This window comes from Buteo buteo, chromosome 4 (genome assembly GCF_964188355.1).
Source record: "Buteo buteo chromosome 4, bButBut1.hap1.1, whole genome shotgun sequence".
NCBI lineage: Eukaryota > Metazoa > Chordata > Aves > Accipitriformes > Accipitridae > Buteo > Buteo buteo.
In genome coordinates this window covers 54,072,047-54,084,219 of record NC_134174.1, presented here as the reverse complement: position 1 = coordinate 54,084,219, position 12,173 = coordinate 54,072,047, and the positions used below count along the sequence as shown (strand labels likewise).

The 12,173-nt window shown below is 54.5% G+C and overlaps 1 protein-coding gene across 1 annotated transcript; it reads left to right on the top strand.

Moving 5' to 3' along the window:
- Nucleotides 1–434: 434 nt before the first annotated feature.
- LOC142030288 (uncharacterized) lies at nucleotides 435–11,084 on the top strand. Its single transcript, XM_075026216.1, has 2 exons — nucleotides 435–473; nucleotides 5,485–11,084. Exon 2 carries the CDS (start codon nucleotides 5,552–5,554, stop codon nucleotides 9,983–9,985), a length of 4,434 nt encoding a protein of 1,477 aa, XP_074882317.1. The 5' UTR covers nucleotides 435–473; nucleotides 5,485–5,551; the 3' UTR covers nucleotides 9,986–11,084.
- The last annotated feature ends 1,089 nt before the right edge of the window (nucleotides 11,085–12,173 follow it).

The following is a 12,173-nucleotide window of genomic DNA, read 5'->3' as shown; positions in this document are numbered from 1 at the left end:
TCAAATCTCTCTTTTTAGCCAGGTTTCCAAGGCACCCTTCGGCTTGGTGGGGTACTCCAGCAGTACCTCTGGTTTTGGGGGGTGCGAGGCAGTGCTCCACCAACTGGCACAGAGTCAGCTGTGTGACAGCAGGAGAGGGAATGGAGATGTCATCCCCGTAAAAATACTAAATTGGATTTTATAAGTTTATAGCTATGTTTTGTTTCTTTTACAGAGCTATAATCCTGGTGCTTAGAGTGGTCTGAAAGGAACAGAAACACTTAGCCTTGAACTTTTGTTCTGCTGCTGCTTCTTGTGCCTCTGAGGTACAAAACATACCTGTAAACTTATAATCAATCAAACTGATGTTCAAGGGCTAAAAAAAGAAACCCAAAAAGGGCACAGGCTTCATGTTCAATAGTGAGAAACTTGGGGTGGGCAAACCAGAAGATTGCAGTTGGCAATCGGCAGGTTTTCGGAGACCGGCGTCCCAGGTAGGTTGGTATGAACCAGTTGATTTCTTTCTCCCTTTGTTTCTTCTCCCCCTTGCTCCCCACCAAAATACACTCTTGAATCACAGGCAGGCTGGGCTGCCTGTAAAGCTCTGTTTCTAGCGTTCACAAGCAGAACAAGCTCAGTGTCATCCCGGTGCGCCCGGAAAAGGGGAAATGCGGCAACCCCACCAGTGGGTCAGGGGCACAGCCGGAGCCAGCTCCGCAAGATGGGCAAGACTCCTCGGGTTGCACAGGATGAAATCCAGATAACTTGTCCTTTCCCCGCCATACTGTGCATCCTATACCTGTGCAATCCGTAGGTGTTATGGGCACACAAACCACTGCCTTCCCCCAGCCCCATCACCCCCAACTGCGTGGCCTTTGTTGGAAGCCCCGTGTGTCCCCCCCCAGCAAGAGCTGGAGGAGGGCTGACTTCAAACTCCACTAAACAGTAGAGGCACAATGCAAACAAATGTATTGCAGCACGCAGCTATGCAAATAGCTTTAGAGCACAGCACGTTTTCCCCAGCGTTAATTGCTGCACCGCCAGGGTTGCGTAGCAACAGCTCCGTTTGTGTCTCTGACAGCTCCTGCCCCTTGATGCCTCTGACACCTTCTGCGGCAGGCAGGGAAGGAGGAGGGAACAGGGCTGCCCTGGGAAAGCTAGAAGGGCCAAGAGGCAGGGAGGGGCTCAGGTGATAAGATTTGCTTGGGACACCCGGGTGTCCGGTGCCGGCACGGGGCGACACGTGCAGCGGGGCGTTGGGGCGCAGGAGCAGAGGAGCCTCCAGCAGCCGCAGCCTTGTGTAGGCAGCTTTCCAGGCTGGCGGCCAGAAAGGGCAGAGCTGCCATCTCCCAGGCTCTGCAGGAAAGCTCACTGGCAGGTGGGTTGTCTCTCCCATCGCAGTGAAATCCTTCTGGGTACCCGGTACGGGTTTGTGACTGCGCTTGCAGCTTGGCTACAGGCATAGGAGGGTCCCCAGTAAGCCACCTCTCCCCAGCCACGGAGCTGCAGTAGGCTTGTGGCTTCTCCAGCCCTTGAGAGAGATGACACCTTCCTCATGCACACCCAAACCTAAGAGAGCCTCAGGCCAAGCCCTGTGGGAAGGGGTGAGCGTGGGCACCGGGGAGAGGCTGCAGACGGTATGGGCAGCCGCGGGCTCCCTCACTTGTCTGCTGAGCCCAGCAGCTTCTGCCAGGCTGACCTGTCCCTCCCGAAAGGCAGGCTCTTCGGAGACAGGGGTGGCTGCTTCTCGAGAACAATTTTTCCTCCTGTTTAAAACCACGTCCCCAATTCCCATCCTCTGCGTTCGCCAGTCGGTCTTCAGCTCCTGCTGCGCCTTTGCCGGCAGGGATGAGGAGCCTGTTAGTAGCCGGCACCTTCCCCCGGGAAGGCACTTCAGCTCTGCAATCAGCTCACCGCTCCTCTCCTCACTGATAAGCCACGTAAATAAATAGTTTCTCTGCAACAGTTTACACAATCCGTAAGCAACCCTGCCTGAAGCTGTGGGGCACTTGAAATAAACTCTTCTCTTACACCTGAGCATGAAAGAAGCTCTTCTCCAAAACTGCCTTAAGTAGAGAGGATGCAGGCAATCCTGCATCCATCGGCCACCAGGCAAGATGGCCATGGGCAAGTTTTATTTAGTAATAATAGCTAGAACAGACAGGAGTGGTGGGAAATGCTGGGCAGCTACCAAGGCGCCCAGATTACTGGGTCCCAGGGAGCACAGAGCTGTTTCTGGGAGATCTGGGGATGAAGAGGTACAGGCTGCGTCTCAGCACCCTGGGGGGACAGGGAGAAGAAGGACTGAGGTGGGATCCAGCTGTGTTCAGAGCCCCACTGCAGGTGACGGACAGAACTCTGCCTCAAGGTTATCCTTTGAAACGGAGAAAAAGGGGTTACTGCCTGCAGTACCCAAACAGGGGTGGGCTGGGGAAGGAGCCGATGAGCTCAAGGCGAGAAGTTGCAGCCTATCTTTGAGCCAAAGTGATGTGAAAGCAGAGGACCCTGAATACAACGCGCCTGCAGAAGCAGCTGAACTGTGTCGCTGAGTGTGAGACGAGTTTCCTAAGGACAAAGGGCATCAAGGCTGAATGGATTTATTTCCTTTATCAAGCAGGAAAAATATTTATCTCTGTTTTTTAAATTTACAGCTTGACAAGCTGTGTGTATCTCATATTGACTCCTTGGAGTACAGTGGGGCAAGTAAGGTGAAAACAGGCACCATGGCCTCAGTCACACTTCAGAGGAAGAAACTAGTTGAAGGCAAGGCAGAAATGCCACCCTGGAGCCTTTAGGACCAGTGAGCCCAGGTCCCCTCTGCTATACAAGCAGGACACAGGTCTTTTCCAGCCCCGCACACCCATGCAAAGCAGGCTTGAACTGCGACCAGCTGCATTCGGCATTGCTACTGCAAGGCGAGGAAGGATTGTGCCCGGCCACTTTGATCCCTTCTCCCAAATTAGGGACTCTGTACGCAGACCCACAACCTCCTCCCTCACCAGGCATCACCCAGCCTGTAGCTCGCCTTTTCTTCCTTGCCACCCACCCGGGCAACTGCTTCGCCTACGCCATGGGCTCTTCTTTTGCAGCCATTTGCCTGTAGCACCCGAAGGTGCCCTGGCAAGGAGGGAGTTGGCTGTTTTGCCACCGTAACCACTTCCCGAGGCTGCCCGAGGAGCGTGGCGGCAGGGTGGGCCGGGGCAGGGTCACACCTCTGCTGCTGCCGTTATAAATTCGGTCTTGCTAAATTCGGTCTTGCCGGGGGAAGATGGCTGCCGCGTTTAGGAGCTGGGCTTGTGTGCAGGCAAGAGGAAAGCAACCGCCCTCTTTGCAGAGGTGGAAAAAAAGTTGTGCCGAGCTCTGCCTCTTCGCAAAGCCCCCTGCTCCAAGCCCTCCTCTTGCAGCGGGGGTGAAAGGTTTTTTATCTATCATCTCCTTTGTTATTCAGCAGGGCAAGGGGAGGAGCTGGGCTGTGTAAGAGATCCTGGCTGACATAACCCTTCCCATGCAGGGATCTGGAGAGGGGCCAGGTTGTACCTGAGCATTTTTATTTAAACTAATCCCAGGCATTGCAAATTGAAAGTCATCACAGCGCCAGGTAGAACCAGTTGAGACGGTTGCTGAAGGGTGTTTTTCTTGCCCGGGTGTAGTAAAGCAGTCTCGAGGTACGTTGTTTATCGCTAACCCCGGGAGTATGTTCTGGAGGTGCCGGAGCACATTTGGGAAGCCGAGCTCGCTCAGCCTTTCTGGGTGGTTTTGGGAAAACCCTGCCCAAGAAGCCTTTAAGGAAACTGAGTAGCCGTGATTGAGAGGCTCAGCCTCATTATGCTTAAAAATTTGGGCAAACTGGAAAGCAAAGGGCTGGCTAGCAGATGCTCATGGCAGTCTTGGCTGCAGCCTAGCATTTCTGGGCGAAGAGGAGACCGGGTGCCACCTGGCGAGCGTGGGGTCCGAAGCGGCCCCCGGGCACCTTTCCCTGCCCTTTGCCGAGTACGGGGGCAGACCTCACGAGCCGGGGGGAAGCAGGTTGCTGGAGGTGCCTCCCTGGCGCTTGTCAGTTCAAAGAAAGCGGCCAGCAAGCAGTAAGTAAGCAGCAGGTGAGGGCTGCCCGGGCCGGCTCCGGCATGCCGGCTGCCACCGAGCATGGCCGGCTCTGGTCCCTGGCTTTCCCTCCTCTTCTCTGCCGACGGCTCCTCTGAGCTGGGGTTCTTCTTCCCTGTCCGCCTGTCTAGCCCTGCGCCTGGCAGCTTGGGGAGGGAAAACCCACTCCGGATAAAGCTTCTTTTCTTTTCCCAGCCCTGGCTCTGAACCCTGCAATAAGCGTTGCCCTCCTCAACCCAGCTGAGCAAGTGAGGTTGGTGTCCAATGCTGGGGGGGAGAGCAAGGCTGAGGGGGGGGGAACGACTTTCAGTCCTCCGGTACAAGGCCAGGAGGTGCAAAGTGCAACTGTTACTACAAAGCAACCCGGCGTTGCTGGCAAAGATTCTGTGCCAGGCAGCATGGGTGCCAAGGCACGTAGCCCCCTCGGTGTGGCGAGGAGTGGGTAGGAATCGCCTGTGCTGCCGCTGGGAACAGATACGGTCTCGATAATAGCACCTGGCATGGCACTCCTGATGAGTTCATGCAAACACTGAGTAATTATCCCTTAACCTCTCCACCAATAAGTCCTAATTAATTGCCTCTGCCAAGCAGGTAAATGATAATCGTCTCGGTTTGAGAGCTAGCTAGTGGCAGTGATCCTGTGCTGTAGAAGCAGACCGTTCTGAGTGACCACTGCACATTGACAGTCAGCCCATTAGCTGCAGAGCCACTTTCTTAAATGGCAGTAAATCGAAGGTCAGTGCAAATGGCAAGGCACTGCACCACACAAGGGTGCATTGCTGCCTGCACGTCATGCAGGCTGGGAGCTCGCCCAAATTTCTGCACTGATTACGGAGGAGGCTTAGATCTGCTCAGTTTGCCCTAGACCCATCTTCTGCCACCGAAGCGTAAGAAGAAGTTGAAGACTTATAGTAGTTCAAGATTTCTGGCATCTGGCTGCCCAGCTGGGATGCTGCTCTGCTCCCACCCAGCCTGGCTGTGCAGATCGAGCATGGAGACATGTGCAGTCATCCTGGTGGGTCCCAGAAGTGCTGGGCCTTCTACACTGGGCACCGTGCAGATACTAAATGTGATTCTCACTGGGAAATTTAGGTTTGCTTTGAACATGTCACATGGTGCCTACACACCAGGATGTCCTAGGCAGAAGTGTAATTATGGGTGCTCTGGCAGTGGGAGACAAACAAAAGTACAGTCCGTGTCCTGCCAGCAGTATGCATACATACGTGTGCACACTGGGGACTGAAGGGATACCTGTCAGTCCTGTAACAACAGGATGCTTGATCTCACCTGGAGGTCGGGCAAGCGATATTCCTGAGTGGGAGGAGAAATGTTATTCCAGTTTTGCAGCATAAACTTTTATTCCCTGGGACATGTTACTGATTGCTTCTTTCTTTGTCTCTCTAGTGAGGATGCAGCAGAGACAATAGCAATAGACTCTAACAATCAGCCGAAGTCTCCACTGGAAAAGTTTATGGTCAGACTGTGTACACATCACCAGAAGCAATTCATTCGTGTGCTAAACGACATATACACTGAAGTACAACCAGACTCTGAAGGCCAGCAGTTGTCTGAATCCAAGAGCATGGAGGCCTCTACTTGTGGCTCTGGTTGTAGCCAGCGAAGCACTGAAAATCATGATAAGGGTGGTACTTGTACTGAATCAAAGCCCCCTTCTTCCTCAGACCTGGGACAGTCGGGGTCCGATGTCCCCCTGCATGTTACAGGACAAGCCCCGAAGCAGCCGGCAGAGCTGAAGTCTCTGGACAGAGCAGAGAGCTCCAGTCCTGCTTTGAGAAGGGACTTCGAGCTCCCCGTCACCAGGCTTCGTTCTGCTAGTCCAAAGGATAACTCCACCCAAGGATACCTCAGCACGTTGAACTCTTCCTCTTTGAATTTCCATCATGCCGTGAAGAGCCTGGAAGGGCAGCAAGCTGCTGGACACGAGCAAGAAGCCGGTGTCAGAAAGTGTGAGGACAATAAAGAGCAGCTAGCAGGTAAGACTCTTGTGGAAGGTTATATCTCGGTCAAAGTGGCAAATGTGAACGGCAGCGAGGACAGCTTAGACAGCTGTCTGGGGTCCCAAAAGAGCTCTTTCAGAGCTCTGCCGGAAGAGTCCTGGGATCCTGGCTTTGCGGTGACCCCCCCTCGCAGAGCCGACAAAGAGAACACTTTGCAATGCAGCTCGAAAGCATCTTTGCACCAGGACTTAGACGCAAAAGAACAAGATGCGAGACCAAAGCAAGAAAACCACCTGCACGCCGTGGCCAAGGGCAAGGCAGGCTGCCACCTGCACCCGGCCGACAAGGGCCCGCTCGACAAGTCCAAAGAGGGCTGGCTGCCCGCCGGCGCTGCGCCAGCCGCCCACCGGACCCCCGGCGGGCACCCCCGCGCCAAGGCAGCCTCCCTCAGATCCACTCGGAAGAGCAAGAAGGCGTCGGGGCTGAGGATCAACGACTACGACAACCAGTGTGACGTGGTCTACATCAGCCAGCCCATCACCGAGTGCCATTTCGAGAGCCAGCGGTCGGTGTCGTCCCGCAAGACGGCGAGGAAGAGCACGCGGGGGTACTACTTCAACGGGGAGTGCTGCGAGCTCCCGACTGTCCGCACGCTGGTTAAGAGCTCCCGGACGGAGGAGAGGGGGAGCAGCCCGGCACTGCGAACAGAGACCCTTGTAAGCGCTAAGCCACCCCTGGTGCTCTCGGTGGGGGGGTCTGCAGGGGCAGGACGGGAAGGCGAGAAGAGGGTTTCCCTGAGGCTCCTGGCTAAAGGGGCACCAACCAGCCGTGAAACGAAAGAGAGAGCTGAGCTGAGCTCTGTGCAGCCCCGGGATACCCGGGCACTGCGGTCGAGGGAAGCCACCATGGTCGTGCCCTTCTTCTCCCTCTCTGCTCCACCCAGCCCCCAGAAAGAGGACAGCTTGGCCAGCTCGCCACCCCCTGGCTCCCCTCCCGCCGAAGGAGGGGGGACGAGAGCCGGAGGCACCATCCCCTGGGAGGCTGGCAGCAGCCTGGGCTCCTCTGGGGACAGCGGTGGTGGCGGGCAGGCTGCCGATTTTGCTGCCCTTCCCATCTCAGAAGCACCCGGAGGAGAGGAAGGTTGTCCAGGCTCTGGCGTACAAACTGATCCGGACCTCCCGGCCAGCCCGGAGCCAAAGTCCCCCTTGCAGCCCTCTGCCGCTGCGGACACAGCACCCCTGGCCCATGATGGTGCCAGGGATCCTGCCCAGCTTCCAGGCGTGGGAGACACAGAGCCCTGCGGGCTGTGTCCGGCAGAGCCCTCCCCATGCTCTCCAGGCCGGCAGGCTCCTGATGAACCCCCTGCCACCGTGGACAGGGAAAGCCCCCTGGAGCCACCTGCCACCTTGCAGTGCGTGGATGTGAACAAAAACATCGATGCTGAACCAGAAGCCGAATTATCGGGTATGGTGGGTGATGGCTCCCTCGAGCAAGAGGAGGCTGTGCTGGCCAGCACAGCCCTCCCCGAAATCTCAGAAGGGGAGGCGGTGCAGAATAACAGCCCAGCAGGTGAAAAAGAGCCCGTTGAAGGGGAAATGCTGCCTGAACCTGATGGCTCAGACACTGCAGGGAAAGACTCTGTCTCTTCCAAAGACAGTCTAGATAAGAAGCGAAAAAAAGGCAGGAGAGTGCTTGTGGCATCAGACCGGCGCCTCCGAAGCCAGCAATCCCAGTCACCCACTGAGGGCAGTGCTGAGGACACTGGTTCTTCCAGCTCTGTGCAGCTTCCTTGCCTTCAGGTCAAACTCTCCAAGAGTCCTGGCGCTAAGCGGTTCAAGAGAGAAGTGCAGCTGGATGGGGCAGCATCCCTGCACTTCCCAAACGACTGCTTCCCCAATGTGCTGCTCAAAACCAGCGAGGGGCCGGGCACTGACCAGGCTCCAGAGAGCATCGCTGAGCAGCGGCCAGGTGAGGAGAATGGTGTCACTACCAGACAAACCTATAAAAGCATCTTAGCAAAAGAGACTGCGTCAGAGGTAGAAAATTCCTCTAAAGACGACCCCCCTGCTAATGGCAGCCAAAGTCAACTAGGTGAGATGCTGGAAATCAGCATCCAGGCTGATTCTGAGAAGAGAAGTATTCCCCTCCCTCTGGAGAGCAGCGTGCCTACAAATGATGCCAAGCAAGTGGATGTGAAACCAGGCGATGCCAGCGCAAAGGATGAGGAGGGCTCTGACAGTGCCATGGACATGGGCAAGCTGGAGAACTACAAGCCGGTGGCCAATTCACCTCCATGTCCCAGCAGCAGAGGTGGAAGCAAGCATCTTCCAGCAAAGGCTGTGAAGCATAAAAAGGTCGCCCTGCAGTTTTATAACTTAAGACATGCACCTGCACCTGTAGACACCACAAAAAAGAGCACACCAGGGAAGGAGTCTGTGCAAGCGATCCCCAAACTGAGGGACGAAAGCAGTTCAGGGAATGACAACTCCTCAGCGTTGGAGGACATAGACACGGCTGACAGCAAACCAAAGTTCATGGAGTGGTGTGCTGAAGAGGAGAACCAGGAGCTCATTGCTGAGTTCAATACCCAGTACATGAAAGTTCAGAAGGGCTGGATTCAGCTGGAGAAGGAGGTGCAGCCAACCCCCAAGGTAAAGAACAAAGCCGACAAACTGAAGGAGATTTGGAAAAGTAAGAAAAGGACACGGAAAAGTAGAGGCTCGCTGGAAGTGCAGAAGCTTTCTCCTGTCCAGATGCTGTTTATGAAGGCCTTTAAGCTGTCCGACATCTGCCAGTGGTTTCTGGAGACGACCGAAACCAGGTCTCTTGTGATCGTGAAGAAACTCAACACCCGTCTCCCAGGGGAGATCCCCCCCATCAAAGTCCCCATGCAGAAATATTCCTCCTCCAGTCTCTACCCCAGTTCACTGCAAGCAGAACGTTTGAAAAAACATCTCAAGAAGTTTGCTGCCACTACCCCGGCTCGGAATAACCTGAAGAACCAAAAGCTTTGGGCCAAAATTCGGGAGAATGCTGATAAAGCAGAGGCTGAAGAAGCCACCGCTCCCAGCCAGACGTCTCCCACCGACGCTGGCACAGAGGACCTGAGCGAAGACAAAACCATCCAGCCTGCCCCCAGCTTGCCCACGCAGGCCAGCACCCGGATCCTGCGCAAATACTCCAACCTGCGGGGCAAGCTGCGAGCCCAGCACCGCATGGTGAAGGCAGAGAAGAAGAGTGATGGCCCGGGGGACCACCCGTCCCTGGAGAGCAGGCAGAGCCGGAAAAGCGTGTGCATCAACCCGCTGATGTCTCCAAAGTTGGCCTTGCAGATCAAAGCAGATGCCTTTCCCGCTAAATCTCCATCAGTGGATGGGACAGGGAAGGGGCGGAAGGGGAAGAGCAGGTCCCAGGAGGACCTCTCGCCCAAAGCCGACCTCCAGCTCAGCAGGAAGAAGAGGACGCTGAAGGAGAGCGGGAGCACCCAGGAGCGGTCCAGCTCCTCTACCAAGGACAAGCTGCCTGCCAAGAAGGCCAGTAAAATAAAGCATTCGGAGGTCAGCACGAAAGCTCCCGCCACCCGAAAGCAGGCTGCCATGGAGAGGAGCAATAAGCTGGCTAGAAAAATGTCTTTGAAAGAGAAGAGAGTCCCAAAAAGGCAGCTGGAGAAGGTGCGGCTCCCCATGCGGAAGGGCAAGGAGAACACAAGCAGACGGGCCGTGCTGCCTCCTGGCCACGAGGAGCTGGCCAAGTCCCCAAAGCAGAAGCCCCTGGGGGAGTCCTCCACAAGATCACAGAAGATGGCCAACAAGAAGCCCAGCGGAGGGAAGACCCTGACGAGGTCCATGAGGAAGATGCAGGAGAGCAGCGGGTCACAGGGCAAGAGGAAGCTGAGGGCAAAAGTGGACTGTTCGCACAGCAAACGCTCGCGACTGGACATGAAATAGCAAAGAACCGGTAGCCATGTACAAAACTGATGTATAGTAGTAACCCTTTACCATGCATTAACTAAAGCTGCTTTTATAAGCTGTAGCAAGCCTTTAAAAATCCGCAGTTAAAGGATAATGCCCGTGATTTTAGGCATCGGCAGATGTGTCTCGGACAGAGAAGAGGTCGGCCTGTCTGGCTCTGCTGTTCAGAAGGAAGTTTCTGCAGTTTGAACGTTCCTTGGGTTTTTTTAAACTTGGAACCAGGCAGTTTTAGTTAAAAGTACAGTGCCTTATTTATCACTTTAAAAATAAAAATAAGAAGCTCGTCTGTGTGATTTGGAGGCTTGCGTTTTATACTTGAGGCACAAGCACTTGTACTGTAGCAGAAAGAAAACCACCTTCGTGCACATGAAGTAGCTTTCAGCAGCCTTTGCGTGCACGCAAACATTTCCCTTTCCTTCAGAGTCCTCCTTCTGTCTGTCTTCTTAGTGGCATTTAAAGCAAAACCAAAACCATTTCCCATCAGTGAGGGAGAGAAAGGCGAAATCTGTCCTTTGTCGGTTCGTGAATAGCAGCTGCTGGTGTCCCATACTGTTACCTGCATAAAAGTATTAATTAGCTACTGGTGTGTGTACTGCTGATGGCTGCCTCACTCCCCCATTGCACAGCCCATGGGGTGGGGAGGTCCCGCTCAGGTGGAGGCGGCGGAGGAGATGCTGCGGGTACCAGGCTGCCGCATCCACTGCTGCCGGGTGGGCATGCTGGGCTGTATCCGTCTTTATTTCTTGCTGGCTTCAGGGATGAACCGGTCCTGCTGTGCCCTGCTTTTGGACAGACCTCCTTCTCCCATTTTGCTGCGCTCGTGGTGATTTCTGTGGTCTCTGATGGCAAAGCAGTTTCCGCAGTGCTTTGCTGAAGGTTGAATCTCTCCCTTCTTACGGGCTCGAGCTTCTTCTGATGTTGGTGCTCTGCAAAAGGGGAGCACTGGCCCTCACCCTGTGCTCTTGTACACGTCTTGCCTAGCACCCTCTTAAGCCAGGATTTGCAGTTGGAATAGGATTGAGAGAAGGGACTGACTTAAGTTTATTTTTTACTGTAATTTGCATTTCATCCTTTTACTAGCAAGTTGCGGTTGGTTTGTTCTTGCTTGTGTCTGGTGCTGTGTAGTCTGAAAGCAGCCAAGCCTCTGCCCTGTCCTGCACGACGCCTTTGCAGGGCTCCTCTGCAAGCCTCTGCAGCACATTTAAAAGCCTGCTGGGAGTCTGCAGTGGCAGAGCAGGGTCACGGTGCCTAGCACCTCTGAGAAAAACCTGTTAGAAGTGCACAGAGCATGTGGCTGTGCTGGCTCTGCTGGGTAGGGGTGCTCGGTGGCTGAGAAGGGACTGCTGCGGTCTGTGCTCGGGGAAAGGGCCCTCCTCAGCCATTGCATCTCCACGGCTTCACTTGGCGTCGCTGCACAAATTCCGTTTGCGTGAATCCCGATGCAGGCCTCCTCCTGTGCAGAAAGCAGCAATGCCTGAGGGGGCACCGTGTGGGCTCTGGGGTTGCCCAACCTTTAAGAGTCACTTGCCGGTCCTTGCTCAGCTCCTTGTCCCTGCTCAGAGTAAGGCTCTGGTGCAGGCCACTCATTCAAGACATGCCTGCCCTGGGGGCAGAGGCTATAGAGGGCTCTGCTGCAATGGGAATTGCTTTTTGAACCCAGATCCCCGAACCTGTGGACTGAAGGTGGAAAGCAAATAATCATCTTTAAATCTTTCATTGTACCTATTTAGAGGATGAAACAAGGCGTTTGAGATTTACACGCCCCTTGCAGAGCACCTCTGGCTCTCTTGCAGGTATTCCCTTCCCCCAGCGCTGACGCACACGAGGCTGCGGCACATTTTTCTCTTACTATGAAATGGCTGATTTAAAGAAAAAAAACCCACCTTTACCTTTCCTTTGAATCATCCTAGAATAAGTTAACTCTCTGAACAGCTAGGAAGTGATTAAATCTAGCCTGTCAGTCCCTGTACAGATTAATATAAAGTTATCTATTACTTTAATTTTTACTGCATGCATTAAATATGTCAAACATTCCATCAGAAAAGATTTAAAAGCGTTTCAGGAGAGGTGTGAGGCAGGAGTGCAATGATGGCAGTTAAATGACTGATCTGTACCTTTCTTACGGGTTGTCTTTCCTTCTTGCTTCCCCATCTGTACTTACGGT

Excerpts from the sequence above, each read along its gene's own strand:
- LOC142030288 (XM_075026216.1), top strand. The coding sequence starts at position 5,552 with ATGGTCAGACTGTGTACACATCACCAGAAGCAATTCATTCGTGTGCTA.